General features: G+C 40.9%; 1 protein-coding gene across 3 annotated transcripts; it reads left to right on the forward strand.

Annotated features, from left to right (window-relative positions):
- The first annotated feature begins 2,433 nt into the window (after window positions 1–2,433).
- On the forward strand, window positions 2,434–25,147 carry reps2 (RALBP1 associated Eps domain containing 2). Of its 3 annotated transcripts, XM_051376128.1 has the most exons (19): window positions 2,436–2,850; window positions 9,435–9,558; window positions 10,051–10,226; window positions 11,616–11,724; window positions 12,615–12,709; window positions 12,792–12,933; window positions 13,020–13,083; window positions 14,311–14,479; window positions 14,574–14,627; window positions 14,875–14,953; window positions 15,305–15,376; window positions 15,808–15,856; window positions 15,965–16,101; window positions 16,460–16,521; window positions 16,643–16,732; window positions 20,118–20,204; window positions 20,289–20,422; window positions 21,432–21,537; window positions 24,016–25,147. In XM_051376128.1, exons 1-19 carry the CDS (start codon window positions 2,473–2,475, stop codon window positions 24,082–24,084), a joined length of 2,196 nt encoding a protein of 731 aa, XP_051232088.1. In that variant the 5' UTR covers window positions 2,436–2,472; the 3' UTR covers window positions 24,085–25,147. The 3 variants fall into 3 exon arrangements, with proteins under 3 accessions (XP_051232090.1, XP_051232088.1, XP_051232089.1); XM_051376130.1 differs by lacking the exon at window positions 16,643–16,732 and having other exon boundaries at window positions 2,434–2,850; XM_051376129.1 differs by lacking the exon at window positions 14,574–14,627.
- Window positions 25,148–25,582: the final 435 nt, after the last annotated feature.

The raw sequence follows: 25,582 nt of genomic DNA on the forward strand, positions 1-25,582 counted from the left end.
AAGCATCTGACCATATCGCTCATTAGTTAAGATATCACCAGCAGTTGCATTCCTTGGAGGGCAAACAGGTTACAGGATGCTGACGGTATGCACTAAATTCAGATAATGAGCAAAACACAAGTACATGTCAGACCAACCAGTTATTTTGCCTCCTTTAATGTGCTGATTTTCATGCCAGATTGTACTGTACTTACTCTGTGTCTCTCCTAACATGGTTATCAGGCCTAACCTGGCTTTATTATATGAGGTACATAATAAAAAGGACAATAACTTCAACCAAATTTCCCACAGTAGATCCAGAAAGCTCCATATGTTCAGTGTTTATTCATGATTCCTCTGTTCTGACATTCACTGGACAAAGGGGAAGGAAGCTTTGACAGACTATAGAAAGACAGATATTTAAGGTTAATCATCCATTCTGCCCAGAGAATCAGGCCGGCAATTTGGTTAATTGTTCAACCAATGTGTAGTGCTGGATGCCTGACAGAGCCTTTTTATAAGAGACTAAGTTGACACAGGGCACTTGAGCCAAAGTCTCCTGCCAAGTTTGCTTTTTAAGTCTCTCTCTCGTGATAGCAGATTGTATCTACCATTTAAAACCCAGGCTGACCACACTAAACTGGGCACTTGTCCTTCAATAAGCGATCTTTTGCTCCCATAAAATGTCATAAGTGTTTTTCCATAAAACAGACAACACCCATGCAAACAATATGAAAACATCTTGCTGAGATTTACAATACAGTACAAACCCAGTTAAACCGCTCCCCGTCAAGGTCCTGCTTTATCATTCTTTATACGGTCTGTTACAGTAAAGAATAAAAAAAAACACTATGTTGTTTCGTGCTGTGCTGTTTTCTCTTCCGCTTATGTAGAGAAACATAATGGAAAATCTAAAGTTCTCATAAGACTTTGGGGACATCTCATTGTGGGAAAACTAGTAAATCTTACACTTGTAACTTGGATTGCTCCCAGGGGCGGAGCAGACATTGTAAACATTCAGGGCTTAGCAGAGATTTTTTTTCCCATTTATGGCGGCTATATGCACTATTTTTCAAGCTAGTTGAGACAATAGAATGAGATAGTTGCCTGGAGGAAACAAATCATCCTGCAGGGCCTACATTATATTGTGTATCAAATTGTTCTCCAGCTGTCTCCATCATTCTGAAACAAGAACACAACAAACGCTGAAAATGACAAAATTGTTTGCTCCTGCCACCTAAAAAGAGACAAAAAATGTCTAGATGTTATTTGTTAAAGTTATATAACATAGGTAGAGTAGGAATTTGGCATAAACAGCATTATTAATCTTGAAACCTATTTTAACTATGTTGGAGCAGAGTTCACAGAATGAATGTTCTGCGGTGTGTGTGTGTGAATCCATACAATAATACTGTAATAGATGGTGACATTTCCCAGTAATACTGTAGAACCTTTGCTCCATTGATTTTCCAGTGCAGTCAGAGAGACTCGGGAGAAATGACACAAAGCTGTTTTACACAAATCATTTTAAAATTGTAGAGAATTTGGGGCTTTTGAAAAAAAAAAAAAAAATAAAAAAAAACATTCACAGCTCCTGATTGCTCCCCATTCAGTCTCTGCAAAAGGCTGATTTACATAAACTACTTCTGCTGCAGACCACAGACTGCAGATATTTTCCTGAACAGATGATGGCAGCAGAGGCATTACAGTAGAGGGGCATCAGGCCCTGGGCTGAAGAAAGCTAGACTGAGTTCAGGCTATTCACAACATCTACTATTTGATGAGTAACATTCATTATTTTTTCTGAAATGTCCAAAAAATATTTTAGTATGAGTTAGTAAGAAGAAGCTGTCTCATCTGCTTTAGATCACTGACTGCTTTGGTTTCAGTGCTGCAAATGGAGCTACAGGTCCTGTAGCACTGATGATGATGATGATGACAATGATAATATGGTAGGCTAACTCTTCTGCAGAAGGACTTTAGTTACTTAAAGTACATTTTGCTGTATAATACCTCTGTGCTTTTACTCCAGTGGGGGTTTTAATGCAGGATTTTACTTGAAATAGAGTATTTCTACAATAACTTTTACTTTAATAAAGATCGGAATACTCCACAACATGTGTGAGTTAACACAGTGACTTCCAAAGTGGGATCCTCAGTTTCCCTCGGGTCAATCACAGATTTAAGGGCTCCCACCCAGAAATAGATTTGTATTTATTAGTATGATGAAGTTGATCTGGATTTTATTCTAGCCCCCCTTCCCAACTTGTATTATAAAACACAACACAATCAAACACACATAATAATCTTCATAGAATTATGCCCTGGAAAATACAAAAATCAATATTACAGTTCTTTCTTTATTATGTACTGCTAAGACAAAGCAGCCCCTTATTTCACAGACAATGCCTCCCTCTTCTTCCTGCCCTCTACCGCCCCCAGCAGGCTCAGGCTGGTACTGCTACAATCAGCCATAATAGGCAGTAGGAGTGGATGAGCCTGAGCCGAGCAGCCAGTCTCTCCCCACAAGGAACACTCTTGTCGGAGGTGATACCGCCCTCCTCCTGGCAGAAAAAACAACAGAACCCTCCGCTTCCGACTGGAAACAGGAGCCGGTGTCCGGAGCAGGATGTATCGATCTGTTTGCTTGTAGCACTCCTCCAGCGGATCCTCCATGCGCCAGCCCCGGGAATGGATCAGGAATCCGGTGCGGCGTCTGCGGGGAGTTTCATCTCCCTGAATGAACATGAGCAGAGGTATTACTCAGGTCTCCACAGCCTGTGCCAAGCTGACACTTCAGGACAGCTGTCGTCCGGCAAAGTGGCGGAGCTGTTCAAGGCGTCTCAGCTACCTCCTGAAGCCCTGCATAAAGTGAGTGTATGGCACATCTGCGCCTGCTGCCTGCTCATCACATGTTATCTAGTGAGAACGGGGCTGAGAGGGAGCTGCGGCTGATCAGCAGACCTCAGGGATCTGCAGGACACACCGAGCAGGGTCCAAATGATCCGCCTGTGGTGGGCTCCTGAGTATGATCGTGATATTTGCTTTGTGGAGTGTGTGTGTGTGTGTGTGTGTGTGTGTGTGTGTGTTTGTCTCTCCCCCCCCCCCCTCCTCTGTCACACAGGAGGGCAGCCCCTTTACTTACTGCATTAGCTGCACATGCACTGCATCTGTAGCCCACTATTCTGTATGTTGATCCACAGGAAGGAAAACCTGTGTTTTACAGTTACAATGTCAGTATCTACTCAGGTGATTTGAAATCCCACAGCACTGAATTTACAGTGAAAAGGCCCCACAGTTTAGTAGCTGGAGCCAGAAAATGTTTTAAACAGTATTTTGACCATACTGCTGTATTTTAGATTTGTATTAGTTCTTTTCCTGTAGTTCCAGGCAGCCATTGTTTTCCATTCATTTCTCTACAGTATGAACATCTGCTAGCAGGTTTGCTTGAGTTGAGTAATCCATCACAGAGATCATTAAAGCGAGACTGTGTAACTTTTGAAAGAAGAAAAAAGGAAGGACAAGTGAAAAGTTAAACTCAAAAGCAATAAAATGCAGCTTTGCTCAGTTCAGTCCACTCACTGGTCTGGTATGACCTATAGTTTATGTTGGCTACTTTAGAAAGATATTACTGTATAAATCACATTTGTGTGACTTCTTGCCTTTTCTTCACTTGTGCTACTTTCACATTATGTTTTAGCATTTATCATTGTCCAGTATTTGTCACTCGTGGCCACAGTAAACAATAGTAACATAGAGTCGCTTTAAGGCTTACATTGTTAGTATGAGGTAATGCTGTCCAAACTTTATAAACTGCATTACCACAAAATGTGTAGACTTAATGTTCACTGTGATGGATTATACAACTCATGCAGTTTATAAAACTTGCTTATTGATTTTTGTCTGCCTGGAGCAGTAGGAAAAATACAAATATGTATATGTAAAACTATACACTATTTTAAATATATATATATTTAAATGTAGTTAAATGTAGTTGATTTCAAAAGCACTGGCATTGCTCTTTAAGTTTCCACCCACTATTTTACTCAATGACAAGGGAGTCGAACCTGGGGAAAAAAAACAACATGCAAGATTAAAACTATTTGATTTTTCTGTGCTGTGTCACAGAAACATTTCTCTATATTTAATTTATTTAACTCTTTTCATATGAGTTATTTTAATGATGATGCCATAACTGCTTGACAGTCAAGCTATTAGCCATTGGTTGTGCTAAACTGTATTTAATTGGCTCTAGCGCTCATTTTGCTGACCCACCACAAGGATATAAACATATTTTTCCAGCTCAGATGAGCACAGCAGGTTGCCGCCTCCATTAACGGCGCTCACAGTCCCATGGGGTCAGCTCCCGGCGATCACGGCCCATTGTGTTTCTGTGTGGGTGTAAGGAAGTTTGGCATTGAGCTCTGCTTCCTTCCTGTCCGGCCTGGATCGCCGCCACCACACGGGGGTGATTGACACACAGCCTTCTGAGCAGTGTTTGTCCCTGCTGCAGGATGCCTGCAGGATCACTCTTGGACTCAGTGCTGACTTCTGGGTCATTGTGTCAAACAGTATCAGAGAATCATGAATGGTGTATTTCCTCCAGGATCTATGATAACGTAGAAGTTGTTTTATGATTTGACTGGACTGGGTTTTACTGTAAATACACTTTTGTCAAAACGGGGGATTTTCCATCATGCGCTGTGTGTGGAAGTGTGTTTTGTTGAGTCATGATTCACTTAGATTAACCAGATTTACAGAGGAAGGATCTTTATGTCTAGCCTGTGTTTACAGCAGATAAGTAGTCAAAGCATGACCCTTCTTCCTGCTGAGACATCATCACTGTCAGTGAAGCCAGTTGTCCCTCAGAGGAAGCCTCAGCCTCCCACACATGACTCTGCAATGAAATCAATTGTGATGCTGATTTTATGGACTTGGAGTGCAGCAAATGTTTCCCATAATGTTGTATCATGTGAACACGATAAGAGCCACGGTAGCCATTTGGAGTGCGTAGTGGAAGGTTAAGTGTTTAATTGGATGCCTCCCCATGTGTACTACATGTAATTTAAATATAGACTGAATCACTCACCTGCTTGAGCTGACAGGTTGAGGGTGAAGGCACTGGTATGTGCTGAGTACAGTGACACGTTGAGTTACAAGTGTTGACAGACATTGTTGTAGAGCCTGTCTGGTTGGTGCGGGCTCCTTCAAGATATGCCTTTCTGAAACTCAGCTCCCCTGGTGTTGACACATTCAGGACTGCTAGCGCCACATATTGCTGGCAATATAAAAGCACATTTATGTTGGTTTAATCAACTACATTGCTTTTCGCCATACCAGTGGTGAGGCTCTAGCAACGGTAAGTAAGTAAGTAAGTAATTAAAGCTTTATTTATATAGCACCTTTTTAACACAGAGGTCCAAAGTGCTTTACAAACAACAAATAGGGTATAACCATACCCAATCAAACCAACATAGGAAGCATGTAAATACAAACATAAGGAAGATAAAACAAGAGGGAAGGATAAATTAACAGAGAGGCGACAGATGAGAAAACAAACAAGGAGATCTATAATAAGGCCTATAGAGGAGGGTTTTGAGGAGCCGCTTAAAACAGTTCACAGGTTCAGTGAATCTGAGTGATTGGGGAAGACTGTTCCACAATGTTGGGGCTAGAACAGCAAAGGCACGGTCACCTTTAGTTTTGCAGTTAGAGCGTGGAACGGATAAAAGGCAGAGATTTGAGGAGCGAAGTGGCCGAGGAGTGGAATGAGGAACAAGGAGATCTGAAATGTAACTGGGGGCAAGGTCATGAAGTGCCTTATATGTAATCAGTAAGATCTTATAATTGATTCTGAATTTTACAGGAAGCCAATGAAGGGATGCGAGAACAGGAGTAATGTGGAACCGACGGCTGGTTCTGGTTAAAGGTCTGGCGGCTGCATTTTGGACTAACTGTATACGACTTAACGAAGCTTGACTGAGGCACGTGTAGAGGAAGTTACAGTAATCTAGATGGGAGAAAATGAAGCTGTGAATTAATAGTTCAAGATCACTGGAGGACAAGAAACCTTTGATTTTTGCAATATTTTGTAGCTGCAGGAAACAGGACTGGACAAGCTTTGTAACATGAAGGTCAAATATGATACCCAGATTTTTAGCAGTGGGTTTGATATTTGCGTAATGGTCCAATAAACTGATAAACTGCAGTGACAAAGTTTTCAGGGCCAAATAAAATAATTTCAATTTTGTCAGGATTTAAGTGGAGAAAATGAGGAGACATCCAGTCTTTGGTGGCAGCCAAGCACTCACGGAGAGAGGACAGTTGATTCAGGTTATTGGGTTTCGCAGAAAAGTAGATCTGTGTATCATTGGCATAACAGTGGTATGACATGTCATGGAAGCGGCTGAACAAATGACCCAGAGGAAGCATATACAGGGAGAACAGAACTGGACCGAGAACCAACCCCTGAGGGACACCACACAGCATGGGAGCAGAGGAGGAAAATGATTATTTATGCAGGAATTAAAGACTCTATTAGTCAAATAGTTTAAGGCTGTACCAGAAATGCCAACCCAGTTCTGTAATCTATCCAGTAAAATGGCATGATCGATATCAAAGGCTGCAGTCAGATCGAGAAGAATAAGGATGGAGCTTTCACCTTTGTCAGCATGCATAAGGATGTCATTAGACACTCTTAGTAATGCTGTCTCATGCTATGTTTTTGGCGAAAACTAGATTGGAATTTGTCAAAGATTCTATGACCCTCTACAAGAGCTGGTCTGCAACAATCTTTTCAAGGATTTTAGAATAGATAGAAAGGGAAGTTTGGAGATAGGTCTAAAGCTTTCTAACTGGTCTGGAATGAGAGAGGATTTTTTTAAGAAGTAGCTGAACACTTAGCAATTTTAAAAAGGTCAGGTACGGACCCTGATGTGAGAGAGCAATTGATGATAGAAAGCAAGCTAAGACCCAAGACAGGGAGTATGGATTTTAAAAATGTTGTAGAAACTGTGTCACAGGGACTGGAGGAGGGACGCATGTGTTTTTAAAAGGATCTGTAGAGAGAGAAAAGCAGAATCAGACAGTAAAATGGGACAACTAGGCGTCGGAGGGGGCAGAACAGTGAGGGGAAAATGAGACCTTAAAGTCTAAGGTCTCATTTCAATGGTCTAAGGCTTAGACCATCGATCTTGCTAATGAAAAAAGACTGGAATTTTTCACAGTCAGCAGGAGTAATAGGGGTCTGTTGGTCCACTACTTTGGTTTTTACTAAAATATCTCAACATCTATTGGATGTATTGTCCTGAAGATTTTATATTATTAATCCCCAGAGGATGAATCCTACTGGTTTTGGTGATCCCCTGACTTCACCCAGTTCCACCAGCAGGTTGACATTGTTGCCTGTTTGGTATATACAGACAGTATGTATGTAGAAACCTAAATACTTTGGACTTCCCCTTTCCCTCTAACGCCACAGTTTGGTTGAGATTTGTGGTTTTGAGTGAAATTTCTCACAAGCTATTGGTTGGATTGCCATGAAATTTGGTACAGACATTCATGTCCCCCTTGGGATAAATCGTAATAATACCTCTAACTCCACACCCCCTGATTTCTTTAATTTTCAAACTTGTCTTCAACCCGAACCAACGACATAATTTGAGGCAATTTATCAGATTACACACAGCTCCCTCTGGAGATGCTGGAGAGACTTTTCAGCTAGCACCATCATCAGGCCAAAAGTGTCCAATACTTTGATTAATGACTAAATACTCCCAAAAGGAATGACATTCCCATCAGCCTCAGCTGTACTTTGTGTTTAGTGCTAATGAGCAAACGTTAGCTGCTAAACTGAGGCTGAACGTGGTACACATGCCCTATCAGTGTCAGCATGTTCCCACTGACAGTGTGAGCATGTTAGCATGCTTGTTTTCTCACATAAACAATTATACTGTATCTGGTAAGCACCAAAATATGTGCCTCTCACTAATTTGTTATTTTCCATTCTGAAGTAACAGAAAAGTTTTGTCATAGTTTCAGGTGATGTGCAGGAAAAACTGAAAAATCCTCTGCAAAGTGAAAAAGGACAGAAGTGTTGCTCATGTGTGTCAGATATCTTGTATATTAACATGGCAGATATTCAAACTTGATTTTCTCATTCAGATTGTCAACAGAGCATATGATTTATTAATATCCAGGAAGTTATACCAGCGACAACATTATGTGCGCTGAATTATTTTGGGCATCTTTCCATCTTCCTTAAATAACTTTCCCCCTCAGGCCATAGATCTGACCTGCCAGTCTGGTTACTCAAGGCCTTCACTGGTGTTCCTGAAATATTCTCTTCATTAATCTTTATTTCCTGTGACAGTGACAGGAAAAAATCTAGCTCTAGCTATATTATTTTTATTTAACAATATGTGGACAGAGCCAGATATACTAGCTGTTTCCCTGTTTCCAGTCTTTATGTGAGGTTAAACTAAGTGGTGTCAATCTTCTCAGATCTAACTCTCAGCAAGAAAGCAAATACATATATTTTCCAACATGTTATGTTTATATATCATTCATTCCTGCATTTTGACCCAGTCACCAGGGTGTGTCTTCAACACCTAAAAATCTAGTTTATTCTAATATTTCAGTTGATATTGTGCTTAAAAAAAGCAAATTATCCAGAAGTCAGACAGAGTAAATTTAGGGCAGGTTACTGGCCTGGGAACCAGACGATACTGCTGAGATCATGTTTGATTTGCAAATTAGTCCGGTGATGCGAGGCAAGCAGGTTCAGTTCCAGCGTAGAAATACTGATTGGTTTCTGGGACAAAATAGGTTGAGGGGCGTGTGTATATGTGCATGGTATAACAGATACCATTAATACTTTCATGACAAAGAAAAATTACCATTCACAGTTACTTTGTTTTAATATTGTATTTAAAAGTCCAGTATGTAGGATTTAGTGACATCTGGCGGTGGAATTGCAGAAGTGTGAAGGAGAAACTATGGCGGCTGCAAAATGCTTGTATATAACTCAGTTATAAACAGTCTTACTTTTGAAGAACGCTTTTTCCTCTTTTTTTTCTAAAGAAAATTTCTTTCTGTTATATTTTGGGGAATTTTTCCTCGATTGTCCTACATAATCCTAATCTTCTTTGCTCCCCCAATGCAGTCATTGTACCTCTAATCAAATGAGTACAGGATAAACAGATCCCGCTGTGCCGCTGATCCCTTACATACTGTTTCTTTTAGCTTTATTCTTTTAGTGGAGGCCGTAATTTTGTGCTACACATTATCTTGATCACGGTGTCAAATAATCACATGCTTGAGCTTACTCTGGTCCTGCCAAGATTACGTTTCTGGAAAGAGAAAATTGATGATTTATCAGACTAATGTATTGTTAAAACCTGTCCATAGTTGTCCTTTGAGAATCATTCTAAACTTTCTGTCTTTGTTTCGTTCAGGTTACCGAGGTGTGTGGAGCAAAGCGCCTGGGCTACTTTGGTACACCTCAGTTCTACGTGGCCCTGAAGCTGCTGGCAGCCGCCCAGTCTGGTCTGCCCATCCACCTGGAGAGCGTAACGGCCAGTAAGTCTGCTGCGCAGAGAGGAGGCGTCTTATGAGAGCAAAAGGGGATCAGGAGATTATCTTAACATGGCAGGATTTGGTCTAATCTGGATGAAAGGGGAGTCGCGTGGAAAGGGCTAAGTGGGTTTGCCCTTATTACACGAGCACACAATCGGTCACACCCGACCAAAGAGAAAATCTGTTTTCTACACAGGTCATGGTAGTATGATGGATTATTAGTAAAAGTGTGTTCAGAGTTTCACCATGATTTGGTTCAGTAGTCGCTAACCTAAAGACCTGACTCTGATTAACTCCCTCTGTCTAATCCTAGATCTATCAAAGGTCATTATACAGGAAGCTCATGACCAGACAGAAGTAAAAACAATCTTCTTCTGAGACAATAAATACTTTTGTTTATCACAGAAAATAAAATAAAAAAAATTTAAAGAAAGAAAGAATCCCAAACTACCTTGGTAAACAAGAATAAAAAAGAAGCCCCATGTCTGCCTGTAGATCTACCTCTGCCCAGATTTCTTGGGCTGAAGAATGAACCAGAGATGCGATACTCAGCCGTCCCTCCAAGCATAGACAGTCAGGGGGCTCAGGGCGGGACTGCACCTGGTTCCCTCTCCTGGACTCCAGCTGACCGAAGCGCATTCAGACACCTGGAGGCCAACGCGGAGAAGAAGGTGAGGAGCGGATGAAATTTCTGACGCTACAAAACATTATGTGTTGACTTCTAGCTCTCCTGCCAGCTCAAAAACATGTAATTCAACGTTTCCTGTCTGGCATGTTTTTGAGCTTGGAAGAGTGTAAAATATAGCATGGATGACTGTTGGGACAGTAGAGTGGTACACTGAGCAAAGACATTCCAGTCTGCTGTATTCATCAGAGCAGAAATGCCTTGTTGATGAGAGATTAGATGAGAATGACAAGCCCTCCTTCAAGGTACCAGACCGGCCACAAGAATGCAGACACTCATATGCACAAGGGCATCTCAGCACACAACCCTAATGAACACTTCAAGAAGAGAACAGATTGTAATTTTGGAAAATATCCACTTGATTTGACTAACTCAGACTGCTGAAGCCTTGTATAACTTTTAAATATATGTTTGAAGAGTGTGGCATTTGTCTCCCATCATGTACACTGGGAGAGCATTAGGAAGGGAGCTTTTAATGGCCAGTATGAACAGGAGGAATGATAACAACAAGCAAAACCTGTTTCAGTGCTCAACTGGGCACATGATTATCGTTTTAAGACAGACATTCCTAGGTCAGTGGATGTCAACCTGGGGTCCTTACAGGATTTCCAGGGGGTCCCCAGAAAATTGGGGGATATAATAATTTAATTATTAATCCTTTGAAATGTGAGAGAATGTATAAGAATGACTGTTCTGTTCACAGGATTCACGCTCATTGTTCACGCTGTTAATCTGCCAATCCACAATACACCAAAAAAGTTGAGAACCACTGGCCACCATGAATCACAGTGTCTCTGGTTTGAGTTTTCGGTAGACCTTTGCTACGTACCTTTGCAATCCCCATCTCTCCCTACGGTCCTCTATGGAATTAAGGCATCAAACTCTCCCAGCAAACCCTATTGTCCTTGGGTTGGAAATAAGTTGTCCGTACAATTTATTGTAACCCCTTCAAACTAGAACGTAGACGAGAGTTGTTTCAGGTCAGTGCTGTCCAGCTAACCTACTGCTAATCTGATGAGACAGCAGTGTACCTGCTCTCAGACAGATACTTCAAAAGGATAGTGCACTGTGCCATGAAAGGAACATTATCTCAGGACAGTTACAGGTACACAACAGTGACTCTGGTTTAGGTTACATTTGCCTCCACCCTCACCAGACCTCAATGCACTAGGGCACAGTTTGGCATGAACTGGAACAGGCTGTTCATAACATTAATGTGCCAGTGAAAATGTGCATAATCCAGTCACACTATCATGTTAGTAGGAGAGTTTACAGCAACTTGTCAGATCTATAACAGGAGTAACTAGAAGTATATTCATAGAGGCTACTTATTGTTCAGCCTGTGTGAAATAACAACAATATTCTGTGTCTGAAGGAACTTTGGTCCCCACCACGATCCCCGTGCGGTTCACCATCTCGCTCTCCACTGACCTACCGCAGCTACCCGTACACCAAGCAGAGGAACGGGGCCGACTCTCAGATCGGTAAGTGAATTTCCAGTCCAGTTTTAAAGTGATACTGGTCAGCGCAGAGGAAGAGAAAAGTTCGCTTTAAAGGTTCAGTGTGTAACATTTAGGAGGATCTACTGGCAGAAAAGGAATATGATACTCATAGATCCATTCGTTACCTTAGAATGAGCTGTTTTTATCTACAGCGGGAGTGGGTCCTCTTCTACGGAGTCCGCCATGTTGAACCGCCATGTTTCTACAGTAGCCCAGAACGAATGAACCTAACACTGGCTGTAGGGCCTTTTATGTTTTTTGTGTCCACCGTATTTTCTCCTACATGCTTGGAAGGCGAGTGGTATTCAGTTGGTTGCAATCTATAACTTCACCACTATATGTCACTAAATCCTATTATGATTATTGATTATTTTGTGTTTTCAATTTTCTGTAATAACTCAGTTGTTGTTTTTTCAGCAACTTATTTTTTTTTAAGTCAACTTCACCTCTGTTTTTATCACTAGGAAATGTCCTATTTTAGCAGTTTTGTAGAAGTGAATATACAGTAATTCAGCATGTTTGGACCATGTATGGTACATTACACTTGCCTGATTTAGCACTTTCCTTGTGGATTGGTGCTGTAGGTAACTGGAACACTGCAGTGGACTCAAAACACAAGAAGTACATGTGTTGCACTAGCCATGTATTATAAATTAGAAATGAACTGAAATAAAAAAGCTGAAGTTTTACTGTATCTCCGACACCTGTTCAGTTCTCTCCCCTCGCTTTACCCTCTCCTGATCCTTTTGATCTGTAAATCTCTCATTCTCTCAGATCACATTTTTAAGGGGTGTAATCGGTAGGTAATCACTGCATGTTTGTCTCAGGTTTCTCTTCCACCAAACCTGTGTTTTTCCTCTTCTATCCTTCAGCCTATGAATCCAAGCATTCCTCGCAGCTAGAGCAGCACTCCTCGCCCAGTAACTACAGGACCAAAGCCACTGTGGAGCATCCTGCTATGGCTCGGGTAAAGCTAGATTGTTGTATAGCTTTACGATTATGTAAATAGTTCTTTAAGTTTGTATTATGATTCCTGTGTGTCTCCCCAGGCTTCTTCATCTGAGAGGCTGGACCAGCAGGGTGTAGTGGATTATTCTGATGATGACCCCTGGAGGATCACAGAGGAACAGCTGGAGTATTACACCAATCAATTTAAGAGCCTGCAGCCTGACCTTGGGGCTCTCATCCTGGGTTTGGACCCCCTCCCTATGCTCCACCTGTTTATGAATAGAAAGATCACTTTCACGCTGTTATATCACCTTGTGATTCTTTTCTAGGAGCCATTGCAAAGAACTTCTTCACAAAATCCAAGCTCCCAATACCAGAGCTTTCCCACATTTGGTAAGTGCTGACTCATAGTGTTGTCTGTCCTTGTTCTGTTCTGGGGTCAGTTGGCTGTTTGTCAGCCAAGCAGCTCAGCGTGCCCACTGAGTCAGACAGAGGCCTTGTTTTAAAAGTGCAGACCTTTACTGTCTTCTCATCCTCAAACAACAAAGGTTTCACCACAAGGATATTTTGAACTGTTTTATCATGTATTGCAGCAAAGAGAGTGACTGAATAAAATAACATTTATTGGAAAATATGGAATTGTGAGTGGTATTAAGAAATGAATTAGTTCATAAGACATTACTCGCAATCACAAAGGAATAGTTTTGGGGAATTATGCTTGAGTTTACTCTTATATCTATACTTGGAATATAAAGCTACAGCCAGCAGACAGTTAGTTTAGCACAAATACCAGAAACAGGGGAAAGTTAGCCTGGTGCTAACCTGGTTCTGTCCAGTGTTAACAAAATCTGCCTACTAGCACAGTGTGTTATTTTTACACTTTCTGGATTTCTTTACCTTTGGACAGAGCCAGGCTAGCTGTTGCCCCTTATTTCCAGTCTTTGTACCAAGCTAACTAGCTGCTGGCGGTCGAACTAGCCTTTTAATACTGTATATATTATATATTCGTTTTTTTAATCCACTAAAAACCAAGGTGTAAAAGCAACACGTTGTGGTTTTACTGGGGCTTTAGAGGTGGAGTTTTATCTTCGGACAGAGCCAGGCTAGCTGTTTCCCCCTTTTTTAGTCTTTATGAAAGCTAAGCTAATTGAGATTGGTATTGATTGGTAAAATACGCATATTTTAACTTGTTGAACTATTCTTTTAATGTTTAAAGCACCCTATTTAATTACAATAAATGTTACCAAGATGTTTCTATGCTATTTGATAATACAGTATGATGTTTAAGAAGCTAAAAATAGTGCTATATCTTTATTTTGCTGGTCTGTAATTTCAATATAATTGAGAATTATTTCATTTTAAGGTTTCCAGGGTAGAACTGTGTAATTTGGCACAAATCATAGGGAAAATACAAACTGTGTTCAATTCTATTTTTCCAAGTAGCAATAATAGATAAATTTGGCAATAAATCTTTTTGTTTTAAAGAAATGGTTAACTATGGAGTCTTTTTTTGGTCAGTGCACCTGATCCACTGAACATGGAAATATTGTGAAAAATGTGAACCGGTTTTTGAATTAATAACATTTACTTGGATATTCTCATTTCTCAACTGTTTTTAAGGGAGCTGAGTGATGTGGACAGAGATGGAGCTCTCACTTTCTCTGAGTTCTGCACAGCCTTTCATTTGATTGTGGCGCGTAAGAACGGGTACCCTCTGCCAGAGAGCCTTCCTCCAACCCTGCAACCAGGGTTCATGCAGCAGGAAGAGGACATACCGGATACTCCTGAAGTAAGGAAAAAGCCATGAATCTGTTATCAGAAACCTTCATAAATGTATCTGTCTTTGCTTTTTTGGTGGTTATTCCTACTGTGCTTTTTTGTAGAGTGCAGAGCCTCTTATTGTCTTTGAGGATACTGAACTGAGGCCCAATCGGCTGGTAAATTACACTCTAACTTCGCAGACACTTTAATGCCAGTTTTATAAAAAATTCATGTGTCCCTTGTTGGTGCCTGTAGGGGGCACTAACAAGCTGAACATGAGGCTGCTCCAAGTTAGTCCAAGAGTATCCCCGTCAACATGTTTGGCTTGGGGCATAAGCTTGTACTTCCTAAAATGAATTAATTTCATTCAGTCTTTGCAGGCAGTAATGTTGTGTTGTTGTTTTTGCTGTATTTCCTTTTTAGGATCGGACCATTATAGAGAGACTCCAGCCAAGCCTGGCCACAACAAAGCAAGATTTGAAAGAGGAATCATGTAAACAAGGTAAAATGAGATGCACCCGTTTCCAGTTTATTTAAGCAATTTATCAAAAAATACTGAAAAACAGTATATTCTAAAACTCGGATGCAAGGCGCTCAAAACAGAATATTAACTGGGATAGGGGCACTTTGAAAGTACAAATCAGAATATGTAAAGAAAGCAGCATATCCATATAATGATTTCTGATTTCTGGAGTGTTGCTATCCTAGATTATACTATATTACAGTATTTTATTTTGATAGTACTTTTTTAAATAACATGCTGTTACATCTTTCCTCAGAAGTTCGTACATGCTGAAGTCATTAGTCTTCATGTAACTAATCGTACTGCCGATGTCTTTATTTGTGTCTGCAGATGTAGGTGTGAAGAGGGTGACAACATCCCAAGAGAAACAAACTCTACAACGTGCTTTTCCTGAGAGGCCAGGTGATACTAAAACTCCTTTTAACGTGGGAAAATGACAGTGAATACTTGCACACACACATCATATACCACAGATACTGTACCTCATTAACCTCAGTACTTGCACTGTGTTGGGAATCTTTCCTCTTTTTTTCACATTTGGTGAAAAATGTGAGTAAGTTCAAGAGCGATTTTGTTGAGAATGTAGCATCAAAAAAGGGGGGGACTGGCCCACTGCAGCATTCAGGTGTGTCTGAATGGTTTGATATATTTTGGTAATAATAATAATTAGCAAAAATGACATTGAAATGATGTACAGTGTTGATTGAGCTACTTTACACACATGCAACTCACGTTTTGTGGTTCCACAGGGAAGTAGTTGCTTCTCATTTACAAGTCAAACAAGACTAAAAGTCTGACACGCCTTTGTTCATTTAACATATCTTTCCTCACAGAGCCACCTCACGACCTGGACCCACAGATGAGGACAAAAACTAGACCGAGGTGAAAATGACCCCATGACAACACAGAAGTGATTCACAAATATTCTGAGCTAATGCATGCTCATTGACCCCATTATACTTGTTTTTTCCCATATGACCTCACCTCCAGGTCATACTCCAGCACTTCTTTTGAAGATGCGATGAAGAAAGCCGAAGAGCCTCCCACCCCTCCACCTCGACCCCAGAAGACCCACTCCAGAGCCTCCTCGCTCGACCTCAACAAGCTGTTCCAGCAAGGCGCTCCAGGTACGATCCACACCCACGAACTCTCCCCCGACTCCACTCAGCTCTTCTCACAGTTTTCATTTTCTAACACACACTCAACTCAGAGGATGAACTGCCCGCGGCTACGTTGCATTTTACAACCGAGTTATTGTGTTTTGTTCATGACACTTCTTCTTGCATTGGTGAACGAAAAGGGAAATGGAGATAGGTGGGTTTTATTGTTTAGTCTGAAAGGGGGGAGGCTCGCAATAATGCAAGTTAGTGCCTGATTGTGAAAATATGTGTGGTTTTTGTTCTTTGTTTTAAAGAGAGAAATGTGACTCAACAAAGAAACAACTTCACTAGTTTATAGCTCAGTGATATTTTATTTGGATTTTAGGGGTAAAAGGCGGATGGTTGCCACCTCCTCCAGCCCTCCCTCCGAGACCAACAACCTCACAGGTAAGCTTGGTTTGACTATGGTATTTGTTGTTCCTCTGAACTCCAACTCTACAAATGTCTCATAATTGAATGATGAACGAGAGCTTTGGCTGATCAGCGCCTATCGTGTCTCTCTTGTCAGGTTCCTCATTTTATCAGCGTTTCAGAGAAAACTCCCCAGAATAAAGTGCAGCAGCCAAACTTTGCTGACTTCAGCCACTTTAGAGAAGAGGTGAGCATGAAATCTGATTTTCTGCTTTGATTTTTCTTGGCTGGAGTTTCCAAATGTAGCAAGCAGCAACACAAATCGTCTCTTCAAAAGGGGGAAAAAAATAAGCAGGCAAACTTAAATTCCATCCCAGATCGTCAGCGTTTTCCACTCCCCATTTTCCACCCTCCATCTCAGATGTTGCACCGTAAATGTGTCACTGAGGTCATGTTTGTCAAATATACGGGCCTCTATTTCAAGACAGGGTTATGACAGCGGTGTACTGTACATCAAACGGCAAGCGAGCAAATACGTCAGGGATTTATTTATGTGACATGTCGCCCATTTAGTCTCAACCTTTTCAACCTCATTCTCTTTGTCCTTCATTTGTCTTTCTTTATTCTTGTATCCTGTTATACGACACAACAGTGCAGTGCATGGTTAAGATTCATGACAAAACACGCCATTTGCACATAGAAAATAGTGATAGAAAGTTAGAAGGACATTAAAAGCCGAAATTAAATGTGTAAAATGATTGCCTTATATAATATGATCATGCATTTAGGTATTTTATCAGCTTTACTCCGCCATATCACCATGCTCAGGGTTCCAACGCATCCTGTAAACCCTATAAAATCTAGTTTTCCTGTCATGGAAACACAGACATCATGGCAATAATCTATCTTGTCCTGGAAAACTTTGTATTTTAGCCTCTCACTCAGATATAGGCCTACATAAACCTGGCTGTATGACACTTCAAAACTACATGCATACAGCCTAATAATAATCAAAGTTCTTGTTGCTGTTATAAATACAGTCACAGTGATTTTAATTGTACACGTAATGAACACTTTAACTTTCTAGAAGAATTCTACTTGATTTGAACTGTTGCTTATGGGCTGTGGTCAAATAAATGTAGTCAATTTGTCCGAAACTGCTGCTTATATGACTTGTCAAAAAGAGTACCTGCATTCTCCATCCTCTGACAACAGGTTATGTCATTCAAAGTGATCCCTGAAATTCATTATTTTCAGCTCAGCCCAGCAGTTATTTTAACATAATCTTTTCATATCAGATATGCATTCATGTCTCTGTTTATACAGTGGTATAGTTCCTCCTTACTAATAATCCATCAGGTGTAATTTGACCACTGTCACAGTATTGGCCAACCACTCATGGTTTTCTTTTGTTTATTGATATTTTCAAGGCTTAATTGGATTAAAGAGTTACCTTTTTTTAAAATTTTATTTACCATTTACTCTCCTTTGTTTGTTTTTTTTACCATTCTTCTGGTAGACAGCGTGAAGGGTTTCTGTCTTTCTGTCCACCCCTCTGACTCCTTTTTGAGTTTTAAGGTCAAAGGGCACTGCGACTCCTAATTTTATTCAAACAAACTGGCTCAGTCCTCCGTGGATGTCATATGATCCCTCCATTAGTCAGACCTTTTTACGCCGTCTTTTCAATCACTCATGGTTTGTATTTGTTAAATCCAGCATGCTCTCTCTCTACTCTTTCTGCTCTTGTGTCTTTAAGTCATCTTTTCCATCACTGTTGCCTGTGCAGTGTCCCCCTTCCTCTGTCTCCCCACAGGATGTTTTACTTAGTCTTAATTAAAACCAAAGAGACTGGATGATCCGAAATGTGCTTATACTCCGTATGTATATTTTTCACTTGAGAGTGAGACAAGCTGAAACTCATACAGCCCGAACCCCTCAGAGAGACATAAGTGAACTATAGGCATAGTTAAAAATAGCTTCCTTAACATAAAACATGTCAACTTTAAGGTTTAGGGTTAATATTTGATACGAGCTTTTGGAGGGAACCCTTGGGAGCAGTTCAATTTGCAGTTGTGAATGGAAAAACAACTTCACATCTGCAGGCATATACGGTCATCCTCTGTTCATTTCATTCTGTTTTTGAAAGAAAGGGAAAAGAAGTAACTGCTGTGTTAAACCAACTTCACTTCACTAACTTCGCTTCGCTTCACTTTTCTTTTTTTCACTTTATTTAACTTCACTTTGCTTTTCATAGTTATTCTTTGCTTTACTTCACTTTACTATACTGAACTTTGCTTCGGTTAATTTCACTTCACTTTACTTTTCCAAACTATGAACTTTTCCAGTGACCACAGCAGAGTCGGTGTCAAGAAACCACTGTGCAGTTGGTGTGACACTGGGCAGGGAGCGAGGAGGGATGCTACTGCAGCAGTGACCTAAATGCCATACCTTTGTTTCATGTTTTTTCCAAAGCATAGCAGAGCTAAATGCACGTATCTGTCAGTCCAACTACCATCCACACTCACCAACTTTTCCATCCACCTGACAAGTAAATCCATTCAGACAGGGTCAGAGTCAGCTCTCCTCTCGTCCTCCTGTTGTGTTCGCTGGTTTCGCTCATTGTGCCAGCATCGCCACACGGAGCTTTAGTGTCTAGTCAAGTTGCTGTTATTTATAACAGTTAAATGAGGTCTATGTGACAGTGACAGTAATTCTCCAGCTCTCTTGCATTGCTGGAGTGAAACAGCCGTGACCTGTGGCTGATGTGACCACACATGCTGCTGATGGAGCTCCTGTGGTTTATTGCCACTATAGCAACTACTACTGTACCTTTTTAAATGTTTCCATGCTGTGGTTGTGTTTCACATCCAGTGGCACAGGGAATCTCAGGGTCATTTATTTGTGTCTGCTTGCATGTCAGTTGCATTGCTCAGCAAAAATGAACTTTTCGGTTTCTTGGGTACAATTTACAACAGCAGCATTAGCCTGTTTAAACCATCAGGAAAGCCCAGGCATTTCAACTGTCACCGCAATGGAGACTGCAGCCCCGTAGAAATTAGTGGATCAAATTCACTAAATCCAACATTAACAGATGGGAAATGATGTAGTGTAGAAAGGGTACAGAAGGTGCTGCCTAGTAAGAAATACCTTTTAACTTTCACAACAACTAATTTTGCCATCTTGCTATGAGCTAAACTTAAGAAATAAAGAAACTGACCTTGTAGGCCCTGTCTTCACACTATTAACCTCTCTGCTGAATGAAAGCAGGTGCTAATACTTTATACATTATGTCAAGAGGAGAATAATTGCTGAAATGCAGCAAGAAGATGCAATAAAAGCAAGTTAATCCATCATGGCTGCCCCTGAGCAGGCAGGAAGCCGCGCCTGGAGAGCCCTCGATCGCGGTCGCTGCAGGGAAGATATTGATTTATCCACAGTCAGGGCAGACACATTTCATCCTGCCTCTTAAGCAGTTCCCTCATGATATTTAACCTCATCATGACATCAGGACTCTTACGTTGGCCAGCAGTGGGAAGAGATATTTTATCGTATAGCTCTTGTGACCAGCGTCCTTGCAAATTTTTTTGTGTGATTTCATTTTACTCATGCTGTTGCTTTTGTCTGTGCTGCAGGAGGAGAGCAGTGTGAAACCTGAGGAACAGGGTCTGCGCTCAAGATTTGGTCGAAGTACTGAAGACTTGACAAATGCGTCAAAACAGGTCAGAACTGTTAACATAGACGTGTGAGACCCATACTAGTTTTATTACTAGTGTCTGATTTTCATTTCTGAAACTATCCTGCAGGACATGATTGGAGTTTCTCACAGTCAGGCGCCACAGAAGCCGGTCCGCAGGAAATACCACCCAGAGAGCCAGAACCTGGAGGCCGTACCTCCACCTGCCATGCCATTTGCTCCCCCTGCCAAACCTGCTCAAAAGTGAGTTGAACATTTGACTCTTTAATTCTAAAATAAGTTTAATTTTCAACACAATCTGATTGAATGTGAATTTTAGTTAACTAGTAGCAGTGGCTACTACAAAAACTACATTTGTAAGGTGACTTATGTTAAAGCTTTAATCAATATTTTAATATTAGGAAGGGATCCAATGACTATATGTAATGTTAAAGGGTCACTCCAAGAAAAGAATTATGACTCATCTCTGCAGTTGCCCGCAGCTCCTTCAAGCTTTTTAGCCTCTTTTACCTTGTTTTGGTTTTACTACGACTTAAATGTTTTAATTTTCCACTCACAGCAGCATCAATTTTAGCCACAATAGGCAGCTGTTGTTGTTGTTACATTAAAAAGCTCTAAAACTTCCCGTATGCTATCCCCAGTACCAAACAGCAGAGAGACAAAGTTAGCATCTAGCTAGTGAACATAGTTGAACATTTAGGAAAGGAGCAAGACATTCACAAAATGTTAAAGAGACCTGAAAGGAGAGTGAATATTGGACTTTATCAAGTGGACAGAAACACGACTCCAAACGAATACTAATGCCATGTCTGCTTAATGTGGGAATAAGCTGCTGTTTGCTAACACGTTAGGCATATCAACTTTGTAAGGCGATAACATGTCAGTGTTGTGTTCACAGCTTAATGCAGTTTTATTCTTAAAACTAAGTACTGTAAGGTGAAAGCTATCCAGTAAGAGGAATTCAACAGACATTAAGGCATACCCTAACCCGCCGTAATGACTCTAGCATGTGTTCTCCTGTCTCCTTATTGACTAGACAGATCATTCAGACTGTCTGTCAGTGCAGTGGGTGACCGTCACTAACAGTAGTGACTGCCGGCAGTGGCTGAATGATTGATGTAAAACCCCCGTTCCTTTGTCTGATCTTTTGGGCTCCACTCCAAACGCCATGCTTAGACGTAGTAGTTCTCTGAACAAGGTCCGTAGAAAGTGAATTAAAAACCTGATAAAAGTGGCTAAAATTCTCTCTCAGGCTGCTGTCCGGACAGAAGAGGGGGATTCAGATGGCGATCCGTAAAAACAAGGAAACCAACGCGGTGTTGACACGCCTCAATAGCGAGCTCCAACAGCAACTCAAGGTCAGCTCATCGTCTGTTTCTTACAGCGCAACACACATGTAGAAGCAACCAACCAGTCTGTGTACAGTATTCTCCAGAAGGTGGGTGTGTTTGTCTATGTGGACTACATTAGTGGCAGGCCGCAGTGACTTTCTGACATTCCCAGCCCTCCGCCTCCTCTGGGACACTGTGAAATGGTAAAATACACGGCTCAATCAAATGACAAGAAGTTCATACACTACATTTTCAACACAAGCCTGAGAGGGCTGTAACGTTCATGTTAACACCGTTTTCCGAAAGTTTACGATTGCCTGTCCGAAGTTGAATTCGCGTTTTTAAGTGAGCGCGACAACGAATGGTCCCGCTGGTCCAACTTGGTGAAAAGCTCGGAGCTCAACATGTCTGCACCGCTACCCATCAGTCATAGCTGAACTAATGGCACTGACTTGGCTGTTTGCTTTGGGGATCTGCCTGTGGCACACGCACTCACATTTGGAACACATGCTGCATGCCTGTCATTCTCCCGGTAAATGATCCAGTAGCGAAACCTTCACGATCACATGCAGCACTTTTATAGCTTTAATACAACAGAGACTTAAGAATAGAAAAAATATCACACGATACACATTCACACAGGCAGGCTGATTGTAAGCTAGCTTGTAAGTATTTATAATGGCATTCTTCTTCCTTAAGTACTTGGTAACGTAGGGTGTCATTTATTCGCTCTAACTCTGCTAGTTCCCCAAAGCATCTGTGGAATTTTGCAGAGAAAGGCATATGTGTCTTTATATAGACTCAGGCCTTGTTGAAATACCAAACAGCCATTGGCATTCACAACTGTCTTCTTCAAAATAGAGCCTGGGTTGGTCAGGCATCCAACTGCAACAGGGTGTGTGAGGAAAGACAGGAGGCTGGATGGAAAGGAATCTTTGACTTTTTGTCCTTCTGTTAAATTGAAGTAGCAACTGAAATAAAGACGATGTGCATGGTGACTGTTCAAGAAAATCATAATAAAATCTCCACTTAAAAAAACAAAAAAATGTGCCCTTTAATCCAACATGAAGAAGGAAGTATTAGTCAGTTTTCTGTTGAACAGACAGGAGACCAAGGCAAAGCTATGGAAGACCAATACATTTACGTTACTTTCCATAAAGGTTTTCCCACCCTTATGGCTAAGGATTGTCCTGATTCCCATCAGAGGATTTTTCACAAATTTTGCAGCCACTGTGGTTCCTCCTTCACACTTCCTTTTTGTTCCCAGGTCGTCAAATGCAGACGCAAGCAGTATTCAGTTGGTCGGAATCTGCAACTTCACCACTAGATGCCACTAAATCCTACGCACTGGTCCTTTAAATTTACTCCTCACTTTTCATTTTGGACATTCCACTCTATTTATGCTAGCCTCAGGCCAAAACTTCATTTCTTCATGCAAGATACCTCCAAATCTAATGAGCAGATACCATGAATTTACCTTGTGACCTTTTATGTAGAGCAGTTGTTCCCAACCCCCGACCAAGATAAATCTGAATATGATTCAAGATTTAAATTAGAGATTAAAGATACAGTGTCAGGCCTCTAAAAGTCCATCAAATGAAACGATCACAGAGAAAATCCACAATAAGATGAAACATGCTTTGGACGCACTGCTCTCAACTTGCTACATCCGCACTTGAGGGGGTCACAAGTAGACATTGCTTAGTTTTAAGGGGTCACAACCCAAAATGGTTGGAAGCTACTGCAGAATAATCTTTGTATTTCATCACACAGTTTGGTGTGTAATGAACATTAGGGGCTACTTTAGGTTATTGATCTTGTTATAGGCCACCATTACCATGGCAAGCAAAACTAATAATGGCACAAAGCTTGTGAACTAAGGGAGTCAACTTGTGTCAGCCTCTACACTCACATGACAAACTCTTCTTGATGAGTCTACTGTCCCCTCGCGATGAAGTTAGTACGGTCTCTCTCTGCTGAGCTGAGCTTTCCTGTGGGGAGAGACGAGATCAGAGCCTAGATGCCAAATATCAACACATTACATATTACAGTGAGTTGATCTTGTGGCATTTCCTCCAGTGCCACACTCAGGACAAGCTTTACATTTCTAGCCCTATTATTGGTAGAACTATGCTGTATGCTGTTTATTCTGGCCCATCACTTTCATATTTGGGGGTGTAATAAACATCTTGTTCTATTTGTACTAAACTTTCATTATTCTGTGTAATAACAACTGGAGAATGTAAGAATCACTTTATGTCTACAACAATAAGTTACAATAAAAATGTTTTAAAATAACTTATGATTCATCTCCATATAGTTTTTAGTCAAAGCCACAGGGCGCCAATGGAGAGGGACCAAAGAGCCACAGGTTGCCTACTCCTGGTCTAGACCATCGTTACCATGGCAAATAAAGCTAATAAAGTCATCACTGCCTTAGGTTCTTGTTCAGAGTGCAGTGATCAAAGGTCATGTTTTGTTTTGGTTTTTTTTGGTTGGCTGCAGGTGGTTCACCAGGAGAGGGTCACCTTGGAGTCCCAGCTGGAGCTCCTGCGGCCTGTGGCGTCAACATGACTGAAGTCTGGTCAGAGTCACGTTACCTGCTGTGTGTCACCTGCATACTATCAAACATCAATGTTTGAGCCAAGATACAGAAAGTTGTTGTCTTTTGTCATGAATACATAATAAATGTAAAGGGGTTGACAATGGGGATAAACAGGGATTTCTCCAGCTGTTACTCTGTGTTACTTTTAATGATGTTTTGCAGGATTAAACCATCCAATTTTGAAACACTGTATGATATGCACATGTAAAATATCTTGTTATTACTTGTGACATTCTAACTTTTTTTTCTCTTGATTTTTCATGACTCTTACGACGAAAGTACTCTCAGTTTTTCAGTGTGTGGATGAAGTGCATTACATGTCTATCTACATGTGGTCTAAAGCAAGTGATGGTGCTACAGATTAGTTTCTGAATCGGATTACTTTTTGCACCTTGTTTGAAAAAGAAAATGCACATTTGCGAGGTTGTATTTAATGTTTGGAAATGCCGCCTAAGATATGAGGTGGATTTAATTTAGCTACTGATTTCCACCCTGCGCACAAGATTTGATTGTCTGCTGCCACAATGTAGCATTGGCACATGAGGCTATCGGGACACTGAGGAATGTTGACACTGGATTTGTATGGAATATTTTACTTGAACGCTCCATCTTTAATGTAAGCACTGTTTTAATCCCCTTATGTTTATTATCATATGAAGACTTACATCTGCACTGCAGCCATTAAAACCATTAAAAACCAAACCAGAGTTTGGTCGAGAAAGGATAAGAAATTAGCACAATGTTCTTCTAATGTTTTGCAAGATAGATTTCAAAACAGCTAATGTGTCTGTACAAGCAGATGTGGTTTTGATTTTATCTATGCAAAGATGAGGTGCTTCTTAAGCTTGCTTTAGACCATTATTTCCACACATCCTGATTCTTCATGATGGTAAATGAAGTGGCTGATGATGGCATGCTTGATACTGCATGCTAAGATGATGTGAGCATTGGACTGTCAACCTTAAATCATGCACAACTGAGCTCTGGGCTGAAGACAATAATCAAACTAATCAATAAATTTGTCTATTTTTACTGGTTGTAATTATTTTATTATACCTGTTGACACAAGAGTTGTCCATTCTTTTTGTCAATAACTGAAAGAAATGTTGTAGATATAACGGAGAAGCATAAATGTTGAAAACCTGCAAACTTCTTGAGAAATGTCTCAAAATATAGAGCGCAACAAGAGAAAACTACTCTGAAATTCCCAATGCATGTACTTCTCGCTTTTGAAACTCAAAAGAAGATAACGTTGACGTATGGATGCATTCACAGATGTATCAGAAGCCATTATCATATCCCTGGTATGAGAGCAAAAGAGATCAAACAGACAGCAGTCATAACCCTCTGGCTCTCACAAAGCAGCTGTGCTTTCTCCGACACAGACATAACAACCGAGGGTCAAGCAGATCACTGATGGCTGTATTCCCAGACCCTCCGCCACTGCCGTCCCAAAATATCCACTGA

The sequence above is a fragment of the Dicentrarchus labrax genome, unplaced genomic scaffold (genome assembly GCF_905237075.1).
Source record: "Dicentrarchus labrax unplaced genomic scaffold, dlabrax2021, whole genome shotgun sequence".
NCBI lineage: Eukaryota > Metazoa > Chordata > Actinopteri > Moronidae > Dicentrarchus > Dicentrarchus labrax.

Excerpts from the sequence above, each read along its gene's own strand:
- reps2 (XM_051376128.1), top strand. The coding sequence starts at position 2,473 with ATGAGCCTGAGCCGAGCAGCCAGTCTCTCCCCACAAGGAACACTCTTG. Across the intron at positions 16,733-20,117 it reads TCAGCCACTTTAGAGAAGAG|GAGGAGAGCAGTGTGAAACC; the intron begins GTGAGCATGAAA and ends TCTGTGCTGCAG. Across the intron at positions 20,423-21,431 it reads CCTGCCAAACCTGCTCAAAA|GCTGCTGTCCGGACAGAAGA; the intron begins GTGAGTTGAACA and ends ATTCTCTCTCAG.